The sequence below is a fragment of the Spermophilus citellus genome, assembly GCF_964194105.1.
Source record: "Spermophilus citellus genome assembly, chromosome: 7".
Classification (NCBI taxonomy): Eukaryota; Metazoa; Chordata; class Mammalia; order Rodentia; family Sciuridae; genus Spermophilus; species Spermophilus citellus.
This window is the reverse complement of record NC_138188.1, coordinates 165,923,598-165,949,224: the sequence shown is the minus strand read 5'-3', so window position 1 is coordinate 165,949,224 and position 25,627 is coordinate 165,923,598. Positions and strand designations below refer to the sequence as shown.

Sequence of the window (25,627 nt, the reverse complement as noted above, 5' to 3'; positions counted from 1 at the left end):
CAACCACTACATATAATCATAAAGCTTTAATTAAAAATAATGAGATTGTGGAAAGAGTGGGTTCTAAAAGCCGAAAATGCATTTAAGTCTCAAAAGGAAGAGTTAAATGTTCAGATGCTTTTCCTCCAGGACTACATGGCCTCCCTGATACTGGGGGAGAACTTACTCTTTTGCCAGTGACAGTGAATGGCTTGGGAGGAATAAGATCCAAATCCCAGTCTATTTGTAATGATTAGACAACCATTTACTGGACTTTTAAAAATTGTTTTAACTTTCAAAATTTCCTTGCAGGGGACTGACCTCCCTCTAAGTGTTAAGTATTCTGCAGGCATTAAGGTGTGTCAGCCTCTATGCCAGAGGGAAGGGCTGTCACTACCCATCTTCAGGTGAGGCAACTCCAGCCAGGTGCAGGGCCTCCGAGTCTGGAGTGGGCTGGGAGTTCTGCAGGGGCCCGGGGTACGGGGCCTAGGAGTCCGAGTTGGGCTGCGGGGTCTGCATCAGGGGAGACAGCAGTAGCTCCCATAAGACGCTCCAGCTCGCAGCTGCCCCGCCCAGTAGACCCTGCAGGACCCAGACTCCCGTCTTGACTCTGACCCCTGCCGCAGGGCAGCCCGGATCTGCAGAGGGCGGCAGGGTCGCGGGTGAGGGCGGCAGGGTCCCGCGTGAGGGTCGCAGGTGAGGGGAGCGGGGTCTCGCGTGAGGGTCGCGGGTGAGGGCGGCGGGGTCCCGCGTGAGGGTCGCGGGTGAGGGCGGCGGGGTCTCGCGTGAGGGGAGCGGGGTCTCGCGTGAGGGTCGCGGGTGAGGGCGGCGGGGTCCCGCGTGAGGGTCGCGGGTGAGGGCGGCGGGGTCTCGCGTGAGGGTCGCGGGTGAGGGCGGCGGGGTCCCGCGTGAGGGTCGCGGGTGAGGGCGGCGGGGTCCCGCGTGAGGGTCGCGGGGTCCCCCGTGAGGGTCGCGGGTGAGGGCGGCGGGGTCCCGCGTGAGGGTCGCGGGGTCCCCCGTAAGGGTCGCGGGTGAGGGGAGCGGGGTCTCGCGTGAGGGTCGCGGGTGAGGGCGGCGGGGTCTCGCGTGAGGGTCGCGGGGTCCCGCGTGAGGGTCGCGGGTGAGGGCGGCGGGGTCCCGCGTGAGGGTCGCGGGTGAGGGCGGCGGGGTCCCGCGTGAGGGTCGCGGGGTCCCCCGTGAGGGTCGCGGGTGAGGGGAGCGGGGTCTCGCGTGAGGGTCGCGGGTGAGGGCGGCGGGGTCTCGCGTGAGGGTCGCGGGGTCCCGCGTGAGGGTCGCGGGTGAGGGCGGCGGGGTCCCGCGTGAGGGTCGCGGGTGAGGGCGGCGGGGTCCCGCGTGAGGGTCGCGGGTGAGGGCGGCGGGGTCCCCCGTGAGGGTCGCGGGATCCCCCGTGAGGGTCGCGGGTGAGGGCGGCGGGGTCTCGCGTGAGGGTCGCGGGTGAGGGTGGTGAGGGTCGGGGGTGAGCGCGGCGGGTTCCGGGTGCGGTCCTGAGGATCCCGGGTCCAGCGCTCACCTTCCGACAGCTCCAGCTCCAGCTCCGCCAGGCTCTCGCGCACCTCGACGGGCAACGGCGCAGTCTCAAGCGGGCACCCGCGGTCGGCCATGGCCCCTGGTGGGCGTGCAGGCGACCACCGCGCTCTCCGCGGCCTGCAGAGCCGCAGCAGTCGCTGGCAGCCGGCGGCGGGCGGAGCGAGGCCCGGGCGGCTCCGCACAGGCGGGGGCACGGGCTCAGGCAGGTCTTCTGCGCCGCCGCCCGGCCCAGCAGCCGCGTCTTGCCGCCCAGGCCAGCCCCGGAGCGCGCCTGCGCGGAAGAACGGGCGCATGAAGCACGCGTGCGCGGCGGGTCTCCGCCCGGCCCAGCCTCCCGGCCCCGCCCAGCAACACGAAAGGCTCGCTTCCATTGGTCCAGAGAATGCCTCGGGCCGCCCCGGGCCCCAATTGGGCAAGATGAGAGCCTCTCCCGCAGCGGGACCCACCCGTGCGTGGGCGTGGCGGAGCGGGGCTCTGGCTCCGGTACGAGAGCTGCCGCGGGCTCCGGTGGTGCTCCGGGACTCGCGCGGTTCCGCCTACCTGCATCTGGGTGCTGCGTCCGCGAGCTCCGGCGCGGACGGTGCGCAGACTCCGCGCTCTCCCCCGACCCGTTCTGTGGTGAGTCGTAGGCCAGGTGAGCTCGCTCCGGGAACGCTGTCCTGCGCCGCCAAGGCCGGCCACGTGACCCGAGTCTGCGGTGATCGTGGCTCCGGGAGACGTGCGGGGCTCGGTCGCCCTTGCGCTCCGGCGCCCACGCCTCAACAGCACCGCTGAGCAACGAGCCATCGCAAGCCAAGTCCGCCTGCAGGCGAGGAAACCTGCCCGCTGCAGCACCGTGCTCTTTTTCTCTGACAGTAAACAGCCCACGAGGCAACTGCCTGATGTTGAGCGAGGAACCCTGCCTGGCTGGGAGAAGACCTTTGGCACGAGGTTGCAGACTTCGGGGTGGAGGCCATCAAAGGTCCCCCTATCCCAACCTGCTGGGAGCCAAAGGAGCCAGCCCGTGTGGCTCAGCGCTGTCAACCCCGCTGGGCTCCGCCTCCCCGCCGACCGGACGCAGACGTTAAATCACGGTTGTTTCTCAAGATAATTCAGGCAGAAATGTGAGATGCAGAGGGGACAGCTGCAGTCCTATACACGGGGCAACTTAACAGTTTATTGTCTAAGTTCTGGAGGCTAGACTTCTGAGATGCAGCAGTGGCTCCATCTGAAGGCCAGCAGTCTGTTCCCTGCCTCCCTCAGCACCTGGTGGCTGCCTGCAGTCTGATGTTCTTGGCTTCCAGATGCATGCATTGCCTCAGTCTCTACCTTCACGTCCACATGGTGATCTGTGTACCCGAATTTCCCTTTTTTATAAAGAAACCATCTGTACTTGATCTTCGAGATCCACTTCCAAATAAGGTCACATTCACTGGTACCGAGTGTTAAGACCTAGGCATTCTTTCTGGGAGACACGATATCACCCATCACAAGCTTTAAGCACTAGCATGTTGAGAAGTTTTTGTAGGGTGGAATTATGATGAAGGAAGCTAGAATGTAAAATCAAGTAGTTTCCTGACATATAAGATATCAATGACCACCTCAGCATCCTAAAGACATTTCCTTTACATCAGTGACATTAGGTTGATCAGCCAGATGAGCAGGACAGAAGATGCTGGAGAACTTGGTAATACCTAGCTGCTCCAAAGTTGGAGATAAACGCTGAGAAAATTCAGAGACTGGCTACATCCTTTTTTTTTTTTTTTTTTTTTTAGGATCTAGGGGTATTATACAGTATCCCTTCCAAAGTAGAGGAATCACTGTATCTGGACCTCCTGCTGAGAAAGCTAGACATTTGATGATTCTTTTTTTAATTGAAAAATTATTTATATTACTATCAATTCAGATTTTTCTCTTTTTTTGGATTCTCTATTTCATTTTGACATTTGATGATTCTTGAGCTGGTTCTTGCCTCGGGTTCTAAAGGCAGTGTGTTCCACGCCTCAGAATGTTGCCCTGGCCCACTCATGGGAGAATGTGGAAGACCACCAATTTTGAAAACAGTCCAGAAAGGAAACCCTCTGCGTTAGGTCCAGGAAGTGATGCAAGCAGATCTCCTGGCTGGGCCACACCGTCCCGCAGGCATGGCATCCGTGTCAATGGTGAAGAGTGAGGCCGTGTGTGATTTCCTTCATAACCCAATGGGAGATTCAGAATAAAGGAAAAGTTCTGTCCTGCCACCTGGAGCAGAGAACTGTCTGCCTTTGCAGGGGATTCTATACACGTACACACGCTGGCTTTCTGATGGAGCTGGAGCACCTGATGACAAGATACCAAGTGTCTATGCGACCCAGACTTCTGATGACCATAGGCAAAACATAAAGTTAGCTGGACCCAGCCGCAGTCCCCATCAAATGGAAGCAATACATTTGGGATTGAGCATGAGAATGTACAGAGGTCATCAAGCAAGCTGCAGAATGTCCACTACTGTTGTATCTGAGACTGTCATTTCACATGTATGAATGACCATTGGGGAGAACTCTAACTACCAGTTGATAGAAGAAAAACTTGGTTCACAGATAATGGGTTAACTCAGTTCAAAATGAAAACAGTAGTTACAGCCACACTCAGGGGTAGCCATGAGAAATGGTGGAAGGAACATACACATGCTCCCACTAGGCAGCATTTCAGACAGGGCTCCAAGGTGAGATGGGCAGCAATGGATGGCCTGGGTAGCTGGTCAAGGAAAAGCAGTTTGAAGATGGTCCCCAAAATGTCTGCAAAGTCATGTAGCTAGATACTGCACTAGGTACTAATGATCTTTGTATGAATGCTAATGCCCACAACACAGTATCCATGAAAGAACAACTACCCAACCAAGTGGACAGAATGACACAGACAGCTGACATTGGACAAGCTGTTCATGACATGATGGCACACGGACAAAGCAGCCAAAGTTGTATGGACGTGGAGGTTATTCATGAGCCTAAGTGCACTGGTTCTCTGACCAAAGCTGACCTAACCCCTAGCTGCCACTCAATGTCTAACTTGTCAGCAAAAGAGACCAATACTAGGCTCAAAATATGGCTCCTTAAATCAGGAATGAACCAATCTAGTTGATGCTGGAAGTCTTCCAATGTAACATTTCCCATGGATGAGCCAGTGGTTCATCTTCACAAGAGACTCATTCTGGATTTGGATCTGACTTTTCTGCCCACAAATATCACCCACAAGTGTTTGTTCCATTGACACAGCTTCCCACCTAACATTCCAAACAGGGATTTGTTGTATACCATGGAAGTGGAGTGGCTGTGGGATCCACCACCTGATGGAGTGCCTGGATAAAGGCACAGCTGAACTGTCCAGTTGGGGGTACTCTGAAGACTGAATGCTATTTGCTAGGGTGCATTAAATTCAAACCATTTCCACAAAGAGAGAGAACAGGTGTCTGAAAACCAAGGGGCAGGAACAAGAGCAGCCCCCATACCATCATTCCCAGTAACCCTGGGGAACTTTGTGGTTCCTGTCCTCCACATTTAGATTCTGCAGGGTCAAAGGTCACATTGCCAGTCAGCCCAGTTTTTTTTTCCCAAAATTTGTTTTTATTGTTTATTATTTATTTAAACTTTGGGTTTCCATTTCCCAGAAGAAAAGAGTAGAAGAGAGGTTTGATATCTAGGGCTCACTCCTTCTATCTTGAAGATCCTTTAGAGATCCTCCACTGTGGGACAAAGTATCCTACTGCAGGTTTAATAGCCATCCAGGAGAAAAACGTCCAACCCTGTCACATATCATGTCATACCATCATCGTTTGAAGGAGGGAGAGGGCTGGCTTTGTAGCTGTGGTAGAGCGCTTGCCTAGCATGTGTGAGCCACTGCGTCCGATCCTTAGTACCACATTAAAAAAATAAACATGGGCTGGGGGTATAGCTCAGTTGGTAGCTAGCAAAGCAAAAATGACCACAGGGAAGGAGGGTGGGAGGAAAGGAGAGAGGGGGAGAGAGAAAAAAGAGAAGGAAAAGAGAGACAAAGCCCAAGGGTTCTTTTGCTCAGTTCAGATAGAAATCATGAGACGGCGAGCAAGAGACCCCCAAGCAGGGTTGCTGGAGCCTGTGCTGTGCACTGCTGACGGCTCTGAGGAGTGTCCCAAGGATGTAGGAAATGGAGTTCATCTGGGCGCACGCTCAGCTGTGGACCACTGTGCTGCTCAGCTTTTGGGCAGCACTGGAAGAGATGCTCACTACCACCACCCAGGGGACTGGGAAAACCCCAGGGAAAGCCTGGGGTCAGTGTCCACTGAATCCAGCAGCAGCCATGAAGCAGCAGAAGTGGTGTGACTGTCCAAGCAGCAGCAGCAGCCACAATGACAGCAATGGGCTCCAGCAGGGAGACGCCAGTCTCCACCACAGCCTCTGGCTCCACCCCCATCTGATTCCAGCAGAGGCTGTGGTGAGCAGCACCAGGCAGCCCCACTCCACAGGCCAGAACTGCTTGTCCAAGAAAGAATACAGAAAATACCCTTTGGGGAGGGTCTGGCCCTTTCTAATTTGTCTCAGGCCAAACAGGACACTCACCGAGAACACACCAAGAGCCCATAGACTGTGAATGAGTTCTGGGAATTTTGGAGTTCTTGCATCTAGGGACCAGCAGGCAAAAACAAAAAACCTATCTTGGCAGCAGAGGAGAGAGAGCTGTTTATGTTGGAATGGGGAAGTATGTGGTGGTCCTCAATGGCATCTCTCAGTAGTCCACTATGATTAAGAAATTAGGGCTGGACTTGGTGGCAAACACCTGTAATCCCAGCAGCTCAGGAGGCTGACACCAGAGGATCTTGAGTTCAAAGCCAGCCTCAGCCACAATAAGGCACTAAGCAACTCAGTGATACCCGGTCTCTAAATAAAATACAAAATAGGGCTGGGCATATGTCTCAGTGGTTGAATGTCCCCGAGTTCAATAAAAATATGTCCCCTGGTACCATAAAAATTAAAAATAAAAAAAAATATATACAGAAAAAGAAACCAGGAGCTAGGCACAGTGGTACATGACTGTGATCCCAGCTGGTGAGGCTGAGACAGGAGGATCTCAAGTCTGAGGCCAGCCTGGGCAAGTTAGTGAGACCCTGCCTCAAAACCTCAAAATAAAGGGCTGAGGGTAGAGCTCAGTGGTAGAGAACCCTTGGGCTAAGTCCCCAGGGCTACAAAAAAGAGAAAAAGAAACTAGGTGATCCAGCTTGCATATGTAGCATGACACAAGAGCTACTGGTTTAAGGCACACCCGTGAGACGTCACCTCAAACTTGTAAGACAGGATTACCGAGCAGATGTTGAAAGACAACCTTCAGCAGGCCACTCTGCCCTTCTGCCAGAGCAGCTGCTGCTGGGTGGGGCCCATGACATCACCATGCCGTCATGCCAGACACATGCAGCATTGTGCCATTTCCCAGGAAGTGCTGCCTACATGTGTTGTTAGGTACCTACACATGCATGTGCGTGTAGTCTCTGCCCCTGACCCCTGGCACATGATGCTGTATTTTTTATGAGCCAGGAGTTCAGTCATGGAGCCAGTGATCTCAGTCACGGTTGTGTAGTGAAGCCGTGGTAAAAACTCTTGACCACAAGCTCCCAGGCTGGTGGTGAGCACAGCCTGTGTGGGGGTGTCACAGTGCAGAGGGTGCAGAAGCCTGTTCCAGTGCTGTGTATCTTCCACCAGGATGTTCCTGTTGCAGCCTGAGTAAAAGTCCCATATTCAGTGCTTTCCTAGATCATTCCAGCAAACTTCCAAACAGGTAGGGGACCACAGATCTGTAGTTGGCTGGGTAGAACCCTGAGTAGCCTGGGGACCCCACTTGTGGAGGCAGTCTTGGGAGACTGAGTCCCTAACTTGTGGAGCCTGTGGGGTGACACCAGAATTGAACTGGGGGACACTCGACTGGTGTCAGTGAATGGCAGAGGATCACATAGGCCAGGCAGCACGGGTGCCACAGCTGCTCCAGTGTGTTGTCCCCACATTTGCCCACTGCTGTTCCAGACATGGACTTGCTTGTCCTCCAAAACTTGTCTGTAGACTTGTCCTTTGCTTCTAATCAGAAACCTCTTCTCATGGTGTGGCCCTGGGTTTCTGAGCAAGGACTGTACCATCTGGCCACAAACTCCCATCACCAGCAGCAGCTTGTCCAGTGGTGGGAAGACAGGATGAAGACAGTCCCGCTGGGATGTGCACTGAGTAAGTTCCAACAGCTGGAAGCCCAATGGCTGAAGATCAGAAAGGACCTTGGACCAATTCTTGCTCTCCAGCCCATGACCCTATTCTGGGAGGACTACTCTCACCAGATGTGACCAGGGTCCTGTTGAACCAGCAGCCAAGGCTGCTGTCGGCACAGACACACGGGAATGGGGCTCCTGAGCCAGGGGGTTCCTGGTCCCAGTAACCCAGGAGGCAGCAGTGAGCAAAGTCTGCAACCTGGGCCTCACCAGCACCTCATGGTACTTGTGCTTCAAGTTCAATCATAGGGGAAGAAAAAGAAGTCCTCTGAAGTAGAGGTCACCAGTGTTGTCTTACAGGGGGAAGGCACAGGCCACCCAACCAGCCACAACGCTAGTAGGGGACAGAAAAACAAAGACTATACAAAGGAAGAAGGTGACAGATACCAACGAGAGCCATGACTAGTTGTGCCTCTTACTTTAATGTATGCATCAAACACACCCCCTTTCATTTCCTCTGTTTTGGATGCTGGGGATTGAACCCAGGGGTGCTTTATCATTGGGCTACATCCCAGCCCTTATTGTTTTTTGAGACACTAAGTTCCCTAGCCTGGCCTTGAACTTGCAATCTTCCTCCCTCTGAGGAGTCACTGGGAGGACAGGTGTGCACCATGCCCAGCTCCCCTCTCACTTTACATGAGGGGTTGTGGTGCATTTACTTTACAAACCAGTTTGCAGGCATCAAGTCACAGGGCCTGGAGGACATCTGCATTGTAGCCTAGACTGCTGCAATGGAGCTTCATGGGCCTTGGAGAGAAAGATGCTACCTGGTGTCAGGGAGGTGCATCAATTCACATTCCGGTAACAGGACATGGATAAAAGGCGAGAACAAGTAGCCCGGGGAGAACTCTGCCGACCATCTGCCTGTGTGTCCATCTTGGTTTTGCGTGGGGTGTTGGATTCTGCAAAGCACCTGGCCCGGGCATCTCCTCTCTCCTTGGGGACTATCTTCGGTGGGAGGGGCCTGGTCCTGAGCCCCAGTGACCACTTCACCTGTTGTGCATCTCCAGCTGCTTCACCTTGTGGTCCAGGTCCACCTCATCTGTCATCAGAGCAGCCCAATCCTTGTATCCAACCCCCTTGAAAACCTAGAGTGGTTTTGTTTTCCACCCTGGACTCTTGACGGGGTGATGCCAGAATTGAACTGTGGGACACCCTACTGATGTCAGTGAATGGCAGAGCAAAATGGAATTAGGAGGCATTCCTGGGCTGGACTTTACTGGACCATGATGCATTTTCTTCATCTTTCATTATGAATATTTTTCAAACAGTGACCGTATACCCACTAATTAAATGAAAGGAATGAGGAACAGTAGGATGATGCACACCTGAGCTCACTCACGCGTTTGACTTTCCAGAGTCTGACATAAATCTAGGTTTTATTTTTTCATTTTTTGCCAATGAGAAGTACACACTGGGTGAACCAGACACCAGCACCAGGCTGCTCACAACAGAACAGGGCTTACATTTTGTTCCTTCCCACCTGTGTGCATTTAAAACTCAAAACTTTAAACAAGTTCCCATCTGTACACTTAAGAAAATAAACAACTGGAAGCTGTCCTCACTTCCCTCCCAAAGAGGCAGGGAGGCTCTGCCAACAGGCCTGGGGCAGTCATGTAGCCGCCACACAGAGGCCAGGAGGCTGGGAGCAGGAACACACAGACATCTGCCAGAACTGCTCCATGTGGCTTTGCTGCAATGCCCCGAGGAGGGACTTGGTGGCACTTGGGGCTGGCATCAGGGGCTCATGAGGAGTGCCCTGGTCACATGCGCTTTCCGTAGGAAAAAACACCTTTCCTCAAATAGAAAGGCCACAGGTTAAGAGCCACAGGACTTTATTCACTGTTTCGTCTTCTGGCGGCAGGATTTCTTTGAAGTAGAATCTAAAAACAAGTAAAAATAAGGTAGTGATTTCACACATCTTTTAAAAGTAATCTCATAATTTCCAGATGCTATTACTGATTTCATCTCAATTTTGGTAAAAATGAAACGTGGCTTAATTATGATGCTCAAGAAACACTGGGTAGGAGCTGCAGCTGTGGCCCAGGGATAGAGCAAGGGGTCTGATCATCAGCACTACATAAAGTAAATAGAGGTATTGTATCCACAGCAACTAAAATAAATACATACTAAAAAAGAGAGAAACAGAACTCAATGTAATCTCAATGTAAGAGAAAGGACAAAAAGTCCAGGCCTCAGCCAAACTGACTGGCACTGAGTGTCTCTCCCGTCGACTGTGCACCCACTGAGCATAAGACTAGATAGAGCTGGCAAGGACTGGGCAGAACACCAGCACCCCTGCCTACGTTGTCTCACACTCCCAGGGGGAGTTACGTCATTTTAACAAGTATTCCGAGGACTGTCGTTACCTGGTTGCACCCCCACTAGTCTTTGCTGGATCATTTCTAAATGGTGAATATATTCTGTCAAAGAATGTTCTGAATCTTGAGAGGCAGCCAGAGCTCTTTCTAATCTTGAATTTGGGGATGGAGCAGATCTTCAAACCACCAAATGAGGAGAAAAAAGAAAAAAGGAAAGATTGAACCCAACAGATGGTACCATGATGTGTGCAAAGAGGATGGCATCAGGAGCTGCTTTCCAGGCTCCTGGGAAACGGGCACCCCGGGCAGCTTCACGTCAGAGAGAACACTAAGACTTTAACAGCAAATGCTACATACATAGTGCTTTAAGAACCAATTCTGGACTGTTTCACAGTTAAAGTGAGTAGAAACTGTCATGTTACTTCATTCACTAGGCCATCAAATATGCATCCTTCACCCCATAGCCCGAGGTAGCCCACCTGCCCTTCCCTTGGGCAAAGCACAGGCTGTCCAGCCCCACTTGGCTGTCCTCGTACCAGGGCCATTTTCCTTCTGCACCTGGTGGGGCCTAGACCTCCTGGACAGAACCAGTATGTGGCTCTCGAAGCTCACTGTACACCTTGCCTTGTCTGGGGGCGGGGGGCAGTGCCAAGGAGCCACAGGCTGCAGGGAGATGTCAACAGAGGTAAGCAAGCTGAAGCACCACAACTGACCTCTCCTTCCGGCTTGAAAAGGCTGCTGCTGCAGGTCCAGAGCCTTGGGCAGTATCCCTGGCGACGCCAGAAGGCTCGTCCTGGGTTGGTGGGGTCAGTCTGGTTTCTGGTGGAGACAGCTGCTGCTGTGGCACTCGGGGCCCTTCCCCACAGGTATTCAACATCACAAGAGGAGAAGAAAGAAATATGTTTGAGTTGGGAGGCCCATCTACCAAAGATTGATAAGCTTTTAAGAGCCTTCAGAGCAGTTTCAACGTTTTAAAAGTACACAGATTATACCATATTTTTAAAAGTTTTAGAGACCTGGGTTTTGATCACCTGTATTTCATTCCCAGGGCAGGCCCTAACCCCTAGCACTGGCATAGGCAGCCCATGGCTGGAAAGCCTCAGAGGGCTGTGGGTAAGGTGGGGTTGTCCTGCCTCTGCCATCTCTGAGGAGTGGGGTCAGGAGGAGGGAGGACAAACTCTGAAGACCAGGCATGGCCCAGAGTGGGAACAAGTTTTCCTGATGGCCTGAATCATCAAGTCACCAGATGGTCCAGCCCTCTAGACAATGGGATAAGAGCCCAGAAGTGCGCTGCTTCCTGGTGATGGCCTGCTGTCAGAAAGACAGCTGTGCACGCTGCAGGTGGCAGCAGCCCAGAGAAGAGCAGAGAGGAAATCGGCCTGAGCCCCAGGTGATGAGCAGTGCCTCGAGAAAGACCAACAAGACGCAGGACCCCTGTCGACTCCATCCAATGCTAATTACTGTCTGCATATTGGCGCTTCCGTGTGCTACAGAGCCACTCCAGGTGCCAGCATGCAGACCTGGCACTGCGGTTCTCCTCCTGCCTCTGACAGCTGTGGTAGCTGGGCTCACTAGTCCTCACAGTGCCCGACGTGATCCTGAAAAGTGGCTCAACACTGTCACAAACACTACCCCACAGAGGACAGGCGTGCACACCTGGGCGGGGGGCTCTGCCTTGTGGTGGGACTCCTTTCCGATCTACCTCTTGCCATTTCTTAACCAGGAAGCGTAACCTACAATGAAAGGGGAAAAAACACATTTAAAATTGCAAAATGGAAATGAAAGGAGCAATGGAAACGCTCCTAGACCTCGCAGCCCATAAGCGAAGCAGACTCCATGACGACCCAGGCTGGCTGCCACTCTGGCTGTACTGCACACAGTATGAGTGCCTTCCCACACACTGGGTCCCCGGACCCACCACAGCTCAGCTCTGCTATCGGGGTCTAGGTGAAAACCATCTGTGGCACCAGGGACTAGGAACAAGGAACCTTGCAGGCTTCATCTTACCATCGACAGCACCAGACAATGCCAAAGAGGCAAGGAGGCAGGGGCACAATGTGCAAGGCGTGGGTGCAGTTCCCAGGCCGGCTCTCCAGACAAGACCCTCCGAGGTCCTTCAGAGGCAGCGACCAGAGGACTGAGGTCTCATGGCCCAAGGCCCTGCAGGCATCCTCAGAGTCTACTCACCTTCCTCTGCCAAGCACCAACCAAGACAACTCCTAGGGCAGAACTTTCTCCCCACCCAGCACTATCCTGGAGCAGGGCCTTCTCCTCACCCAGCACTCTCCTAGACACCTCCTGGAGCAGGGCCTTCTCCACCCAGCACTCTCCTAGACACCTCCTGGAGCAGGGCCTTCTCCTCACCCAGCACTCTCCTAGACACCTCCTGGAGCAGGGCCTTCTCTCCACCCAGCACTCTCCTAGACACCTCCTGGAGCAGGGCCTTCTCCTCACCCAGCACTCTCCTAGACACCTCCTGGAGCAGGGCCTTCTCCCCACCCAGCACTCTCCTAGACACCTCCTGGAGCAGGGCCTTCTCCCCACCCAGCACTCTCCTAGACACCTCCTGGAGCAGGGCCTTCTCCCCACCCAGCACTCTCCTAGACACCTCCTGGAGCAGGGCCTTCTCCCCACCAAGCACTCTCCTAGACACCTCCTAGAGCAGGGCCTTCTCCACCCAGCACTCTCCTAGACACCTCCTGGAACAGGGCCTTCTCCCCACCCAGCACTCTCCTAGACACCTCCTGGAGCAGGGCCTTCTCCCCACCCAGCACTCTCCTAGACACCTCCTGGAGCAGGGCCTTCTCCTCACCCAGCACTCTCCTAGACACCTCCTGGAACAGGGCCTTCTCCCCACCCAGCACTCTCCTAGACACCTCCTGGAGCAGGGCCTTCTCCACCCAGCACTCTCCTAGACACCTCCTGGAGCAGGGCCTTCTCCCCACCCAGCACTCTCCTAGACACCTCCTGGAGCAGGGCCTTCTCCTCACCCAGCACTCTCCTAGACACCTCCTGGAACAGGGCCTTCTCCCCACCCAGCACTCTCCTAGACACCTCCTGGAACAGGGCCTTCTCCACCCAGCACTCTCCTAGACACCTCCTGGAGCAGGGCCTTCTCCCCACCCAGCACTCTCCTAGACACCTCCTGGAGCAGGGCCTTCTCCACCCAGCACTCTCCTAGACACCTCCTGGAACAGGGCCTTCTCCCCACCCAGAACTCTCCTAGACACCTCCTGGAGCAGGGCCTTCTCCTCACCCAGCACTCTCCTAGACACCTCCTGGAACAGGGCCTTCTCCCCACCCAGCACTCTCCTAGACACCTCCTGGAGCAGGGCCTTCTCCACCCAGCACTCTCCTAGACACCTCCTGGAGCAGGGCCTTCTCCCCACCCAGCACTCTCCTAGACACCTCCTGGAGCAGGGCCTTCTCGTCATCCAGCACTCTCCTAGACACCTCCTGGAACAGGGCCTTCTCCCCACCCAGCACTCTCCTAGACACCTCCTGGAGCAGGGCCTTCTCCTCACCCAGCACTCTCCTAGACACCTCCTGGAACAGGGCCTTCTCCCCACCCAGCACTCTCCTAGACACCTCCTGGAGCAGGGCCTTCTCCACCCAGCACTCTCCTAGACACCTCCTGGAGCAGGGCCTTCTCCCCACCCAGCACTCTCCTAGACACCTCCTGGAGCAGGGCCTTCTCCACCCAGCACTCTCCTAGACACCTCCTGGAGCAGGGCCTTCTCCCCACCCAGCACTCTCCTAGACACCTACTGGAGCAGGGCCTTCTCCCCACCCAGCACACTCCTAGACACCTCCTGGAGCAGGGCCTTCTCCCCACCCAGCACTCTCCTAGACACCTCCTGGAGCAGGGCCTTCTCCCCACCCAGCACTCTCCTAGACACCTCCTGGAGCAGGGCCTTCTCCACCCAGCACTCTCCTAGACACCTCCTGGAGCAGGGCCTTCTCCCCACCCAGCACTCTCCTAGACACCTACTGGAGCAGGGCCTTCTCCACCCAGCACTCTCCTAGACACCTCCTGGAGCAGGGCCTTCTCCCCACCCAGCACTCTCCTAGACACCTCCTGGAGCAGGGCCTTCTCCACCCAGCACTCTCCTAGACACCTCCTGGAGCAGGGCCTTCTCCCCACCCAGCACTCTCCTAGACACCTCCTGGAGCAGGGCCTTCTCCACCCAGCACTCTCCTAGACACCTCCTGGAGCAGGGCCTTCTCCCCACCCAGCACTCTCCTAGACACCTACTGGAGCAGGGCCTTCTCCCCACCCAGCACACTCCTAGACACCTCCTGGAGCAGGGCCTTCTCCCCACCCAGCACTCTCCTAGACACCTCCTGGAGCAGGGCATTCTCCACCCAGAACTCTCCTAGACACCTCCTGGAGCAGGGCCTTCTCCCCACACAGCACTCTCCTAGACACCTCCTAGAGCCGGGCCTTCTCCCCACCCAGCACTCTCCTAGACACCTCCTGGAGCAGGGCCTTCTCCCCACACAGCACTCTCCTAGACACTTCCTGGAGCAGGGCCTTCTCGTCATCCAGCACTCTCCTAGACACCTCCTGGAGCAGGGCCTTCTCCTCACCAAGCACTCTCCTAGATACCTCCTGGAGCAGGGCCTTCTCCCCACCCAGCACTCTACTAGACACCTCCTGGAGCAGGGCCTTCTCCTCACCCAGCACTCTCCTAGACACCTCCTGGAGCAGGGCCTTCTCGTCATCCAGCACTCTCCTAGACACCTCCTGGAGCAGGGCCTTCGCCTCACCCAGCACTCTACTAGACACCTCCTGGAACAGGGCCTTCTCCCCACCCAGCACTCTCCTAGACACCTCCTGGAGCAGGGCCTTCTCCTCACCCAGCACTCTCCTAGACACCTCCTGGAGCAGGGCCTTTCCTCACCAAGCACTCTCCTAGACACCTCCTGGAGCAGGGCCTTCTCCCCACCCAGCACTCTCCTAGACACCTCCTGGAGCAGGGCCTTCTCCTCACCCAGCACTCTCCTAGACACCTCCTGGAGCAGGGCCTTCTCGTCATCCAGCACTCTCCTAGACACCTCCTGGAGCAGGGCCTTTCCTCACCAAGCACTCTCCTAGACACCTCCTGGAGCAGGGCCTTCTCCCCACCCAGCACACTCCTAGACACCTCCTGGAGCAGGGCCTTCTCCACCCAGCACTCTCCTAGACACCTCCTGGAGCAGGGCCTTCTCCTCACCCAGCACTCTCCTAGACACCTCCTGGAGCAGGGCCTTCTCCACCCAGCACTCTCCTAGACACCTCCTGGAGCAGGGCCTTCTCCCCACCCAGCACTCTCCTAGACACCTCCTGGAGCAGGGCCTTCTCCCCACCCAGCACTCTCCTAGACACCTCCTGGAGCAGGGCCTTCTCCACCCAGCACTCTCCTAGACACCTCCTGGAGCAGGGCCTTCTCCCCACCCAGCACTCTCCTAGACACCTACTGGAGCAGGGCCTTCTCCCCACCCAGCACACTCCTAGACACCTCCTGGAGCAGGGCCTTCTCCTCACCCAGCACTCTCCTAGACACCTCCTGGAGCAGGGCCTTCTCCTCACCCAGCACTCTCCTAGACACCTCCTGGAGCAGGGCCTTCTCCCCACCCAGCACACTCCTAGACACCTCCTGGAGCAGGGCCTTCTCCCCACCCAGCACTCTCCTAGACACCTCCTGGAGCAGGGCCTTCTCCCCACCCAGCACACTCCTAGACACCTCCTGGAGCAGGGCCTTCTCCCCACCCAGCACACTCCTAGACACCTCCTGGAGCAGGGCCTTCTCCCCACCCAGCACTCTCCTAGACACCTCCTGGAGCAGGGCCTTCTCCTCACCCAGCACTCTCCTAGACACCTCCTGGAGCAGGGCCTTCTCCCCACCCAGCACTCTCCTAGACACCTCCTGGAGCAGGGCCTTCTCCTCACCCAGCACTCTCCTAGACACCTCCTGGAGCAGGGCCTTCTCCTCACCCAGCACTCTCCTAGACACCTCCTGGAGCAGGGCCTTCTCCCCACCCAGCACACTCCTAGACACCTCCTGGAGCAGGGCCTTCTCCTCACCCAGCACTCTCCTAGACACCTCCTGGAGCAGGGCCTTCTCCTCACCCAGCACTCTCCTAGACACCTCCTGGAGCAGGGCCTTCTCGTCACCCAGCACACTCCTAGACACCTCCTGGAGCAGGGCCTTCTCCCCACCCAGCACTCTCCTAGACACCTCCTGGAGCAGGGCCTTCTCCTCACCCAGCACTCTCCTAGACACCTCCTGGAGCAGGGCCTTCTCCTCACCCAGCACTCTCCTAGACACCTCCTGGAGCAGGGCCTTCTCCCCACCCAGCACACTCCTAGACACCTCCTGGAGCAGGGCCTTCTCCTCACCCAGCACTCTCCTAGACACCTCCTGGAGCAGGGCCTTCTCCTCACCCAGCACTCTCCTAGACACCTCCTGGAGCAGGGCCTTCTCCCCACCCAGCACACTCCTAGACACCTCCTGGAGCAGGGCCTTCTCCCCACCCAGCACTCTCCTAGACACCTCCTGGAGCAGGGCCTTCTCCATCCAGCACTCTCCTAGACACCTCCTGGAGCAGGGCCTTCTCCCCACCCAGCACTCTCCTAGACACCTCCTGGAGCAGGGCATTCTCCACCCAGAACTCTCCTAGACACCTCCTGGAGCAGGGCCTTCTCCCCACACAGCACTCTCCTAGACACCTCCTAGAGCAGGGCCTTCTCCCCACCCAGCACTCTCCTAGACACCTCCTGGAGCAGGGCCTTCTCCCCACACAGCACTCTCCTAGACACTTCCTGGAGCAGGGCCTTCTCGTCATCCAGCACTCTCCTAGACACCTCCTGGAGCAGGGCCTTCTCCTCACCAAGCACTCTCCTAGATACCTCCTGGAGCAGGGCCTTCTCCCCACCCAGCACTCTACTAGACACCTCCTGGAGCAGGGCCTTCTCCTCACCCAGCACTCTCCTAGACACCTCCTGGAGCAGGGCCTTCTCGTCATCCAGCACTCTCCTAGACACCTCCTGGAGCAGGGCCTTCGCCTCACCCAGCACTCTACTAGACACCTCCTGGAACAGGGCCTTCTCCCCACCCAGCACTCTCCTAGACACCTCCTGGAGCAGGGCCTTCTCCTCACCCAGCACTCTCCTAGACACCTCCTGGAGCAGGGCCTTCTCGTCATCCAGCACTCTCCTAGACACCTCCTGGAGCAGGGCCTTTCCTCACCAAGCACTCTCCTAGACACCTCCTGGAGCAGGGCCTTCTCCCCACCCAGCACTCTCCTAGACACCTCCTGGAGCAGGGCCTTCTCCTCACCCAGCACTCTCCTATACACCTCCTGGAGCAGGGCCTTCTCGTCATCCAGCACTCTCCTAGACACCTCCTGGAGCAGGGCCTTTCCTCACCAAGCACTCTCCTAGACACCTCCTGGAGCAGGGCCTTCTCCCCACCCAGCACTCTCCTAGACACCTACTGGAGCAGGGCCTTCTCCCCACCCAGCACTCTCCTAGACACCTCCTGGAACAGGGCCTTCTCCTCACCCAGCACTCTCCTAGACACCTACTGGAGCAGGGCCTTCTCCCCACCCAGCACTCTCCTAGACACCTCCTGGAGCAGGGCCTTCTCCCCACCCAGCACTCTCCTAGACACCTACTGGAGCAGGGCCTTCTCCCCACCCAGCACTCTCCTAGACACCTCCTGGAGCAGGGCCTTCTCCCCACCCAGCACTCTCCTAGACACCTCCTGGAGCAGGGCCTTCTCCCCACCCAGCACTCTCCTAGACACCTCCTGGAACAGGGCCTTCTCCCCACCCAGCACTCTCCTAGACACCTCCTGGAGCAGGGCCTTCTCCTCATCCAGCACTCTCCTAGACACCTCCTGGAGCAGGGCCTTCTCCACCCAGCACTCTCCTAGACACCTCCTGGAGCAGGGCCTTCTCCCCACCCAGCACTCTCCTAGACACCTCCTGGAGCAGGGCCTTCTCCCCACCCAGCACTCTCCTAGACACCTCCTGGAGCAGGGCCTTCTCCTCACCCAGCACTCTCCTAGACACCTCCTGGAGCAGGGCCTTCTCCCCACCTAGCACTCTCCTAGACACCTCCTGGAGCAGGGCCTTCTCTCCACCCAGCACTCTCCTAGACACCTCCTGGAGCAGGGCCTTCTCCTCACCCAGCACTCTCCTAGACACCTCCTGGAGCAGGGCATTCTCCCCACCCAGCACTCTCCTAGACACCTACTGGAGCAGGGCCTTCTCCCCACCCAGCACTCTCCTAGACACCTCCTGGAACAGGGCCTTCTCCACCCAGCACTCTCCTAGACACCTCCTGGAGCAGGGCCTTCTCGTCATCCAGCACTCTCCTAGACACCTCCTGGAGCAGGGCCTTCTCCTCACCCAGCACTCTCCTAGACACCTCCTGGAACAGGGCCTTCTCCCCACCCAGCACTCTCCTAGACACCTCCTGGAGCAGGGCCTTCTCCCCACCCAGCACTCTCCTAGACACCTCCTGGAGCAGGGCCTTCTCCTCACCCAGCACTCTCCTAGACACCTCCTGGAGCAGGGCCTTCTCCCCACCCAGCACTCTCCTAGACACCTCCTGGAGCAGGGCCTTCTCCTCACCCAGCACTCTCCTAGACACCTCCTGGAGCAGGGCCTTCTCCCCACCCAGCACTCTCCTAGACACCTCCTGGAGCAGGGCCTTCTCGTCATCCAGCACTCTCCTAGACACCTCCTGGAGCAGGGCCTTCTCCCCACCCAGCACTCTCCTAGACACCTCCTGGAGCAGGGCCTTCTCGTCATCCAGCACTCTCCTAGACACCTCCTGGAGCAGGGCCTTTCCTCACCAAGCACTCTCCTAGACACCTCCTGGAGCAGGGCCTTCTCCCCACCCAGCACTCTCCTAGACACCTCCTGGAGCAGGGCCTTCTCCCCACCCAGCACTCTCCTAGACACCTCCTGGAGCAGGGCCTTCTCCCCACCCAGCACTCTCCTAGACACCTCCTGGAGCAGGGCCTTCTCCCCACCCAGCACTCTCCTAGACACCTCCTGGAGCAGGGCCTTCTCCACCCAGCACTCTCCTAGACACCTCCTAGAGCAGGGCCTTCTCCCCACCCAGCACTCTCCTAGACACCTCCTGGAACAGGGCCTTCGCCTCACCCAGCACTCTCCTAGACACCTCCTGGAGCAGGGCCTTCTCCCCACCCAGCACTCTCCTAGACACCTCCTGGAGCAGGGCCTTCTCCTCACCCAGCACTCTCCTAGACACCTCCTGGAGCAGGGCCTTCTCCCCACCCAGCACTCTCCTAGACACCTCCTGGAGCAGGGCCTTCTCCCCACCCAGCACTCTCCTAGACACCTCCTGGAGCAGGGCCTTCTCCTCACCCAGCACTCTCCTAGACACCTCCTGGAACAGGGCCTTCGCCTCACCCAGCACTCTCCTAGACACCTCCTGGAGCAGGGCCTTCTCCCCACCCAGCACTCTCCTAGACACCTCCTGGAGCAGGGCCTTCTCGTCATCCAGCACTCTCCTAGACACCTCCTGGAGCAGGGCCTTCTCCCCACCCAGCACTCTCCTAGACACCTCCTGGAGCAGGGCCTTCTCCCCACCCAGCACTCTCCTAGACACCTCCTGGAGCAGGGCCTTCTCCCCACCCAGCACTCTCCTAGACACCTCCTGGAACAGGGCCTTCTCCTCACCCAGCACTCTACTAGACACCTCCTGGAACAGGGCCTTCTCCTCACCCAGCACTCTCCTAGACACCTACTGGAGCAGGGCCTTCTCCTCACCCAGCACTCTCCTAGACACCTCCTGGAGCAGGGCCTTCTCTGTGAAGTCTGACTGAAAAAAGAGTGAAGTCCACAAGGAGAAGGCAGTTTCTGATGTCGCTCTGTGTGCCTGCTGGCCGACAACCGTGTGTGAAGCCGCGAGAGGGTGGGAAGTACCTCCTTTCAGCCTCCCTGCTGCAGAGGCACAGCCACACTCAACACCACACTGTGAAGACCAGCATCCTATCTGAGGCCTCCAGGCCAGTCCTCTCATGAGAAAACACTGCCACAATCCACCTAGTAGCACATGTAGGGCGGGCTTACCTGAGAACCGCGATGACCACCCTGACAGCGGTGCGGAACCTCGTGAATGGACGAGATGAGGCTCCCTTCTTATCTGCTTTGGAAGGGAACACCCCCAAGTGAGCAATCATGGAGAGTGTCTCCTGCTCTGAGTCCTGGAACCCGCCGATCAACAGTAGCAGATATTTCTTCTGATAAATCAGAGCTTTTCTGAAGCTCTCTGCTCTCAAGTAATGCAGGTACAACTTCTCCATCTAAAGGAAAAACACAGCAGGCTCCTTCACAAGCAGCACAGAGACCCTCTGCCCCTCATGCAGCTCTCTGTGGCTCCTCACAGAGGACCAGACTGATCTCCTCAGCAAACTCCCATGAAGTCAGTCCTAGACAGCCTAGACAGCCTGTGGTGCTCCATCAACCTGCCTACCAGACAAAACCCGGCACACCGCCCCTCACAGCACCATCAGCTGAGTCCCCATGAAGGACCCTGGAACTCCCACCTACGTAAGGGCCAAACTGGGCCGGGGGGGGGGGGGGGGCGTTCACCATGGGTCTGCGGACAACTGCAGGGAACCAGGAGGCTGCACACAGAGCTCTGTGCCCACACTGATAAGCAGCTTTTCCTCAGAGCCAGCCCACAGCTGGTGCCCCCCTCCTAGAAGGGTGTGCATTTTGTGGACGTGCCGATAGCCACACACAGCAGATGAGACTTGCATGCTGTGTCCCTGCATTTGTCTGCAGCTGACCACTGACCAACACATGATCTAAAAGTGCCACAACACCCTGTACCCCGATTCCCACAGGGACATGGTCTCATTCTATGCCCCAGCACCCAGGCGGGCTGGGCCTTCCTCTGTGCCCCAGCACCCAGGCGGGCTGGGTCTTACTCTGTGCCCCAGCACCCAGGCGGGCTGGGCCTTACTCTATACCCCAACACCCAGGCGGGCTGGGTCTTACTTTGACACTGGAGGTATCTGCTTCCTCACTGGCGTCCAGTGTGGGCCGACCAGGGTCTGAGTACCGTGGAACTGTCCTGTCGTGCTTCCAGGCAGACCTGCCCGGCCTCTGTAACGAATCACAGCCTGGACCCTCTACCAAGCTCTTCTTTTTACTTCTGCAGTACTGGGGATTGAATGCTTGGTGCTCCACCCCGGAGCTACATTCCCTCCCGGTTTTTATTTTTATTTTGAGGCAAGGTCTCACTGAGTTGCCGAGTCTCAAGCTCCCTGAGAGGCTGGAGCTGTTTTTCAGTAAGAACACCTTGAGAAGGATGACTAAGAGCAAACTGAGGCAGGAGATAGTGGCCAGGGCCTCACCCCAGGGGAGAAGGTCATGCGCCAACACCTGGCTTCTCCCAGGACTTCTGTAGGGGAGGCCCAGCATGGATGGGTGGGAGCTGTGCATGGGTCTCCCTGAGCCCAGGGTGCAACTGAGGCTGCACTGACCATGGACGGCACACCCCGGTACACCCCTGCTCCCCTCAAGCACCGTGCGGTGGCTTCTTACAGATAACACTGGGTGCTCAGGAGGCCAGGGCAGGAGGTAGAGACCAGCCTAGGCAGCAGAGCCCAACGCAGTCTCAAACCACCACCCAGGACAGGAAGGACAGAGACACAGGTCTGGGGGGGACACCTACGCTCAGGACACAGCCCTTCTGCGCGTGGTGCTTCAAGGTCCTCTCCAGCCGGGACACTACCCTGCGCAGCTCCGCCTCCTCCCGGGCCGCTGTGCTGAGGGCGCTGGTGAGCGCATTGTTGTCCTGTAGCAGCAGGTCCACCAGCTGGACTTGGAGCTCTGCTGCCGTTTTCTTCTTAAAAGGAGGAAATAAAGAGAGCATGCACGTTGTTCTGCTGCCGCTGGCTGTCTTGGGGGTTACAGGTCAAAGCTGGGAGTCTGACAGGAAGCTGTGCAGCTGGGTGCCGCTAACCCTTTACCAGGCAGGAAACACCAACTCTTCTACTCCCATCTTTTCCTCCTCAAGGAAGCAAACTTTTCACAACACTGGACAGCTTGAGTAACACAGGCCTGTTACAGTCACCTCTCCTATTGTTCTAGGAGCACCACAAACAGAGGTGGCACTCAAAGAGGTGACAAGGAGTACTGTGCTCATACTTGGGGTCAATGTGCAAGTCCTGTAAGATAGGCCCGTTACCTCCCAAATCACAGGGCACGTAGCAGAGCTCACCAGTGGCTGCCCCAGGACGTGTGGGGGGTAGTGGCAGCCTCCTGACAGCAGGCAGCGCTGCACAACACTCTGGGGGGTGAGCCCAGGGCCCTCCGCCACTGGGCCACACCAGCCCCTTTCATCTACTTTGAGACAGGGTCTGCTAATGGAGGCCAGCCTACCACATGGCTGGGATAATAGACACAGCACCTGGCCACAAGACACTTCTGATTTCATAAATATCACACATTTGTCAGAGACCATGTCAGCAGCCAGCAATTTTTCCAAAGACTGCACATAGGGCACAGAACTTTCCAGGAGGAATTGGGTTTCATTTTTTGCTGTGGCCTTAGAAACAGTGAGTGGGCTGAGCATCCAGGAAGTAGAGAAGCCCATGCCCTGGCAGACCAGCCACTCCAGGGACAGCTCAGGCCCCGCAGAGAGCACACCTGCACAGAGGGGTTCAGAGACCACACAGCCTTCATTGGACTGCATGGCTGAGCCCCAAAGACTCTACAATATGGCCAAAGTAGAGGGCACTGCATGAGGTCACATGGGGCAGGACCCAGATGGCAAAGCCCCAACAGCAAGGGAGAGAGGAACCACCACCAACCCATAAAAGAACCCAGAGTGCTGCCACGACATCCCTCTGGAGAAGCTTGGCCCTTAGGTCAGGGCTGAGGGCGCAGGGTACCTGGGAGGAGGTGGGCGTGCTCAGTTCAGACTTCAGCCGCTGTAAAGTCTGCACTAAAGACGACACTGCCTTCTCGTTGGATACAGTCCAGTCGTGAATCGTCCTGTAAAGGTGAGAGGGCATTCACAAGGGCCACATGTATCTCATGTGCTCTCCTCCTGGCTACCCAAGGACTCCCCCGTGAAGAGAGGCAAGGAAAGTGCAGCAGCCATCACCCTCAGCCCACACCCACACCCAGTAACTGCGATGCTTGGGCCGCCCTCGGGCATGATAATCAGCTGTCACCCCCTCCAGCCACCTCTCCATGACTTGGGGGCTGAGAAACCCTCTTCCAGGGTGGTAGAGGGGCACAGTCCCAGGCAGGTTGGCAGGGCCGGCAGGTGGACATGTCTGAGAGGCACAAAATCTCCAGCCCCACATCACTGAGTACCAGGCAGTGCCCAGGTGCCCACACACCTCTGCTTTCTGCTGGAATTCTGGGCCAATTGTTAAAAATTCTGACTGAGAGGCTAGGAGTATGGCTCGGTGGTCTAGCGCTTGCCTGGCACGTGTAGGGCACTGGGTTCAGTCCTCAGCATCACATAAAAATAAATCAATAAAACAGGGCAGGAGTTGTGGCTCAGCAGTAGCGTGCTTGTCTAGCACATGCAAGGCCCTGGGTTCGATCCTCAGCACCACATAAAAAATGAATAAAATGAAGGTATTTTGTCCAACTACAACTAAAAAAAAAAAATATATATATATATATATATATATATTTTTTTTTTTTAAATCAATAAAATAAAGGTAACATGTGCATCTACAGCTAAAAATGTATTTTTAAAAATCCTGTCCTAGGGCTGGGGATGTGGCTCAAGCAGTAGCACGCTCGGCTGGCATGCGTGCGGCCCGGGTTCGATCCTCAGCACCACATACCAACAAAGATGTTGTGTCCGCCGAGAACTAAAAAATAAATATTAAAAATTCTCTCTCTCTCTCTCTCTCTCTCTCTCTCTCTCTCTCTCTCTCTCTCCTCTCTCACTCTCTCACTCTCTCTTAAAAAAAAAAAATCCTGTCCTAAATGAAAGTGCTTAGAAATCATGCTGCTCTGTACACTGAACCCTACTGGTCAGGAGAACTCGACTAGCTGATGGTGTACGGGAGCGCCCCTGCTCCCCCCGACCCCAGTCCACACAGAACTTTCTCGGCGCAGCTTCCTGGCACTGAGTCTGGCCTCAGTTGTCTGAGTGGTGGCCCTGGAGGCCTGGGGTGCCCAGGGCTCTCCAGGTAGTGTGGAGAAAACACATCTGTGTGGAACTCGGAAGCCTGGTCAGATGCCCCGCGCGTCACAGGGTTTTCCTCCGATATGAGAAGGCAGAAGACAGGGTTTCATCGGGTCTTTCGGGGAAGCCTTGCCCACTGACTTGGGAAGGGAACAAGGGTGAGCCCACCACCACCAAGAGCTCAGAACCTGATTACTCCCAGCACCTAGGGCGAGTGGCAGGTGCGGGCGCTGTGCAGGGAGTCACCTGTCCACCGTGCGGCTGACGAAGCTGGCCAAGAGTCCAGCAGCACAGAGCAGCTGCTGGCGAATCCTCTCCAGCTCCTGCCGCTGCCCCTGCAGGAGGTCCAACTCCAGGGAGCCTGGGCGGGGGCCATCACCCTGGGGCGCCTCCTCCTCCTCCTCCTCCTCCGCGCGCAGCCCTCGCACCACCTGCTGCAGCTGCTCCATCTTGTGCACGTCCCTCTGGCGCTGCAGTTGCAGCTCCCGCTGCCGGCAAGGGCCAGAAACAGAGAAGACCTGAGGTGAGTTTCCAAGACGAGGGCTGGGCCTGTGGCTGGGCCTCACTGGGGTCTGGCCCACCCGTCCTTAGCACCCTCCACCCTGCACAGGCCCAGGCCACGCCCTGGAGCCCATCTTCACTCCTGAAGGCCACAGGGCTGACACCAGAGCCAGGCGAGCCCTCGAGGCCTGCTGGAGAGGAGCCTGTGACGCAGACTCAGGCAGGACAAGCTTCACACACAACACACCCTCACACAGACATGGACAGGCCTGCACCTGCACACACTGCAGCCCTGGGCCAGGTCCATGGTGGTCCTCTGGTCCCAAAGCCTCACCTCACCGAGCAACCACCTGCCCTCTTGGTGAGTTAATCTGCCCAGCACCCCCAGGTCCCAGAGGTGCAGGAGGAACACCTCCACACACACTGGAGCACCTGGCGGAGTACCCTGACCCCACAGGGCAGGACCAGGCGCCTCAGAAAGGGCAGAGGGACACTCATGACACAGACAGGTCTCCTCACAAGAATCAAAAACATGGACAGGAAGAGCCGAGACTGAGACTGCTGGAGAAGAGCCCAGCCCAGGCCTGAGCCACACAGCTCAGCAGGGTTGGGCTGGTGCAGGGGCTCCCCTTCTGATGTCCACTCAGTGCTCCAGCCACAGGGGTGACAGAAGAGGTGATTTTACCCATTTTCCATGTGAGGAAAGTAAAATTTATGGCCACACAGGAGACTCAGTTAAGTACACCCAGAACAGGGCTCTGAACTTCAGGTTCACTGAAGCTGCCGGAAAACTCCAAGGGCCTGTCCCCACTGCACACACGTCTGGGCAGTCGGAGCCCAAGGAGAGGCCTC

At 56.8% G+C, this 25,627-nt stretch overlaps 2 protein-coding genes across 23 annotated transcripts in view; both read right to left on the bottom strand.

Annotated features, from left to right (window-relative positions):
- DIP2A (disco interacting protein 2 homolog A) overlaps positions 1 to 1,848 on the bottom strand; it is a gene marked incomplete at its 3' end in the record, with an annotated part of 100,163 nt that extends 98,315 nt beyond the window's left edge. For 4 of the 18 annotated variants that reach the window (XM_081300969.1, XM_081300970.1, XM_081300972.1 and 1 more), the window contains exon 1: positions 1,511 to 1,837. In XM_081300969.1, coding sequence (XP_081157095.1) covers positions 1,511 to 1,820 — 310 coding nt within the window. In that variant the 5' untranslated portion in view covers positions 1,821 to 1,837. Of the gene's footprint in view, positions 1 to 1,510 lie in introns of all 18 variants that reach the window. The other 14 variants (XM_081300966.1, XM_081300967.1, XM_081300981.1 and 11 more) reach the window with 9 other exon arrangements.
- Positions 1,849 to 9,125: 7,277 nt separating this feature from the next.
- LOC308653456 (pericentrin-like) overlaps positions 9,126 to 25,627 on the bottom strand; it is a 37,848-nt gene continuing 21,346 nt past the window's right edge. For 3 of the 5 annotated variants that reach the window (XM_081302020.1, XM_081302023.1, XM_081302024.1), the window contains exons 13-21: positions 24,521 to 24,762; positions 23,013 to 23,115; positions 21,791 to 21,964; positions 21,112 to 21,219; positions 20,179 to 20,411; positions 11,743 to 11,819; positions 10,800 to 10,941; positions 10,135 to 10,262; positions 9,126 to 9,648 (exon numbers count right to left, since the gene is read on the bottom strand). In XM_081302020.1, the coding sequence (XP_081158146.1) occupies positions 9,605 to 9,648; positions 10,135 to 10,262; positions 10,800 to 10,941; positions 11,743 to 11,819; positions 20,179 to 20,411; positions 21,112 to 21,219; positions 21,791 to 21,964; positions 23,013 to 23,115; positions 24,521 to 24,762 (1,251 nt within the window). In that variant the 3' untranslated portion in view covers positions 9,126 to 9,604. The remainder of the gene's footprint in view (positions 9,649 to 10,134; positions 10,263 to 10,799; positions 10,942 to 11,742; positions 11,820 to 20,178; positions 20,412 to 21,111; positions 21,220 to 21,790; positions 21,965 to 23,012; positions 23,116 to 24,520; positions 24,763 to 25,627) is intronic. The other 2 variants (XM_081302021.1, XM_081302022.1) reach the window with 2 other exon arrangements.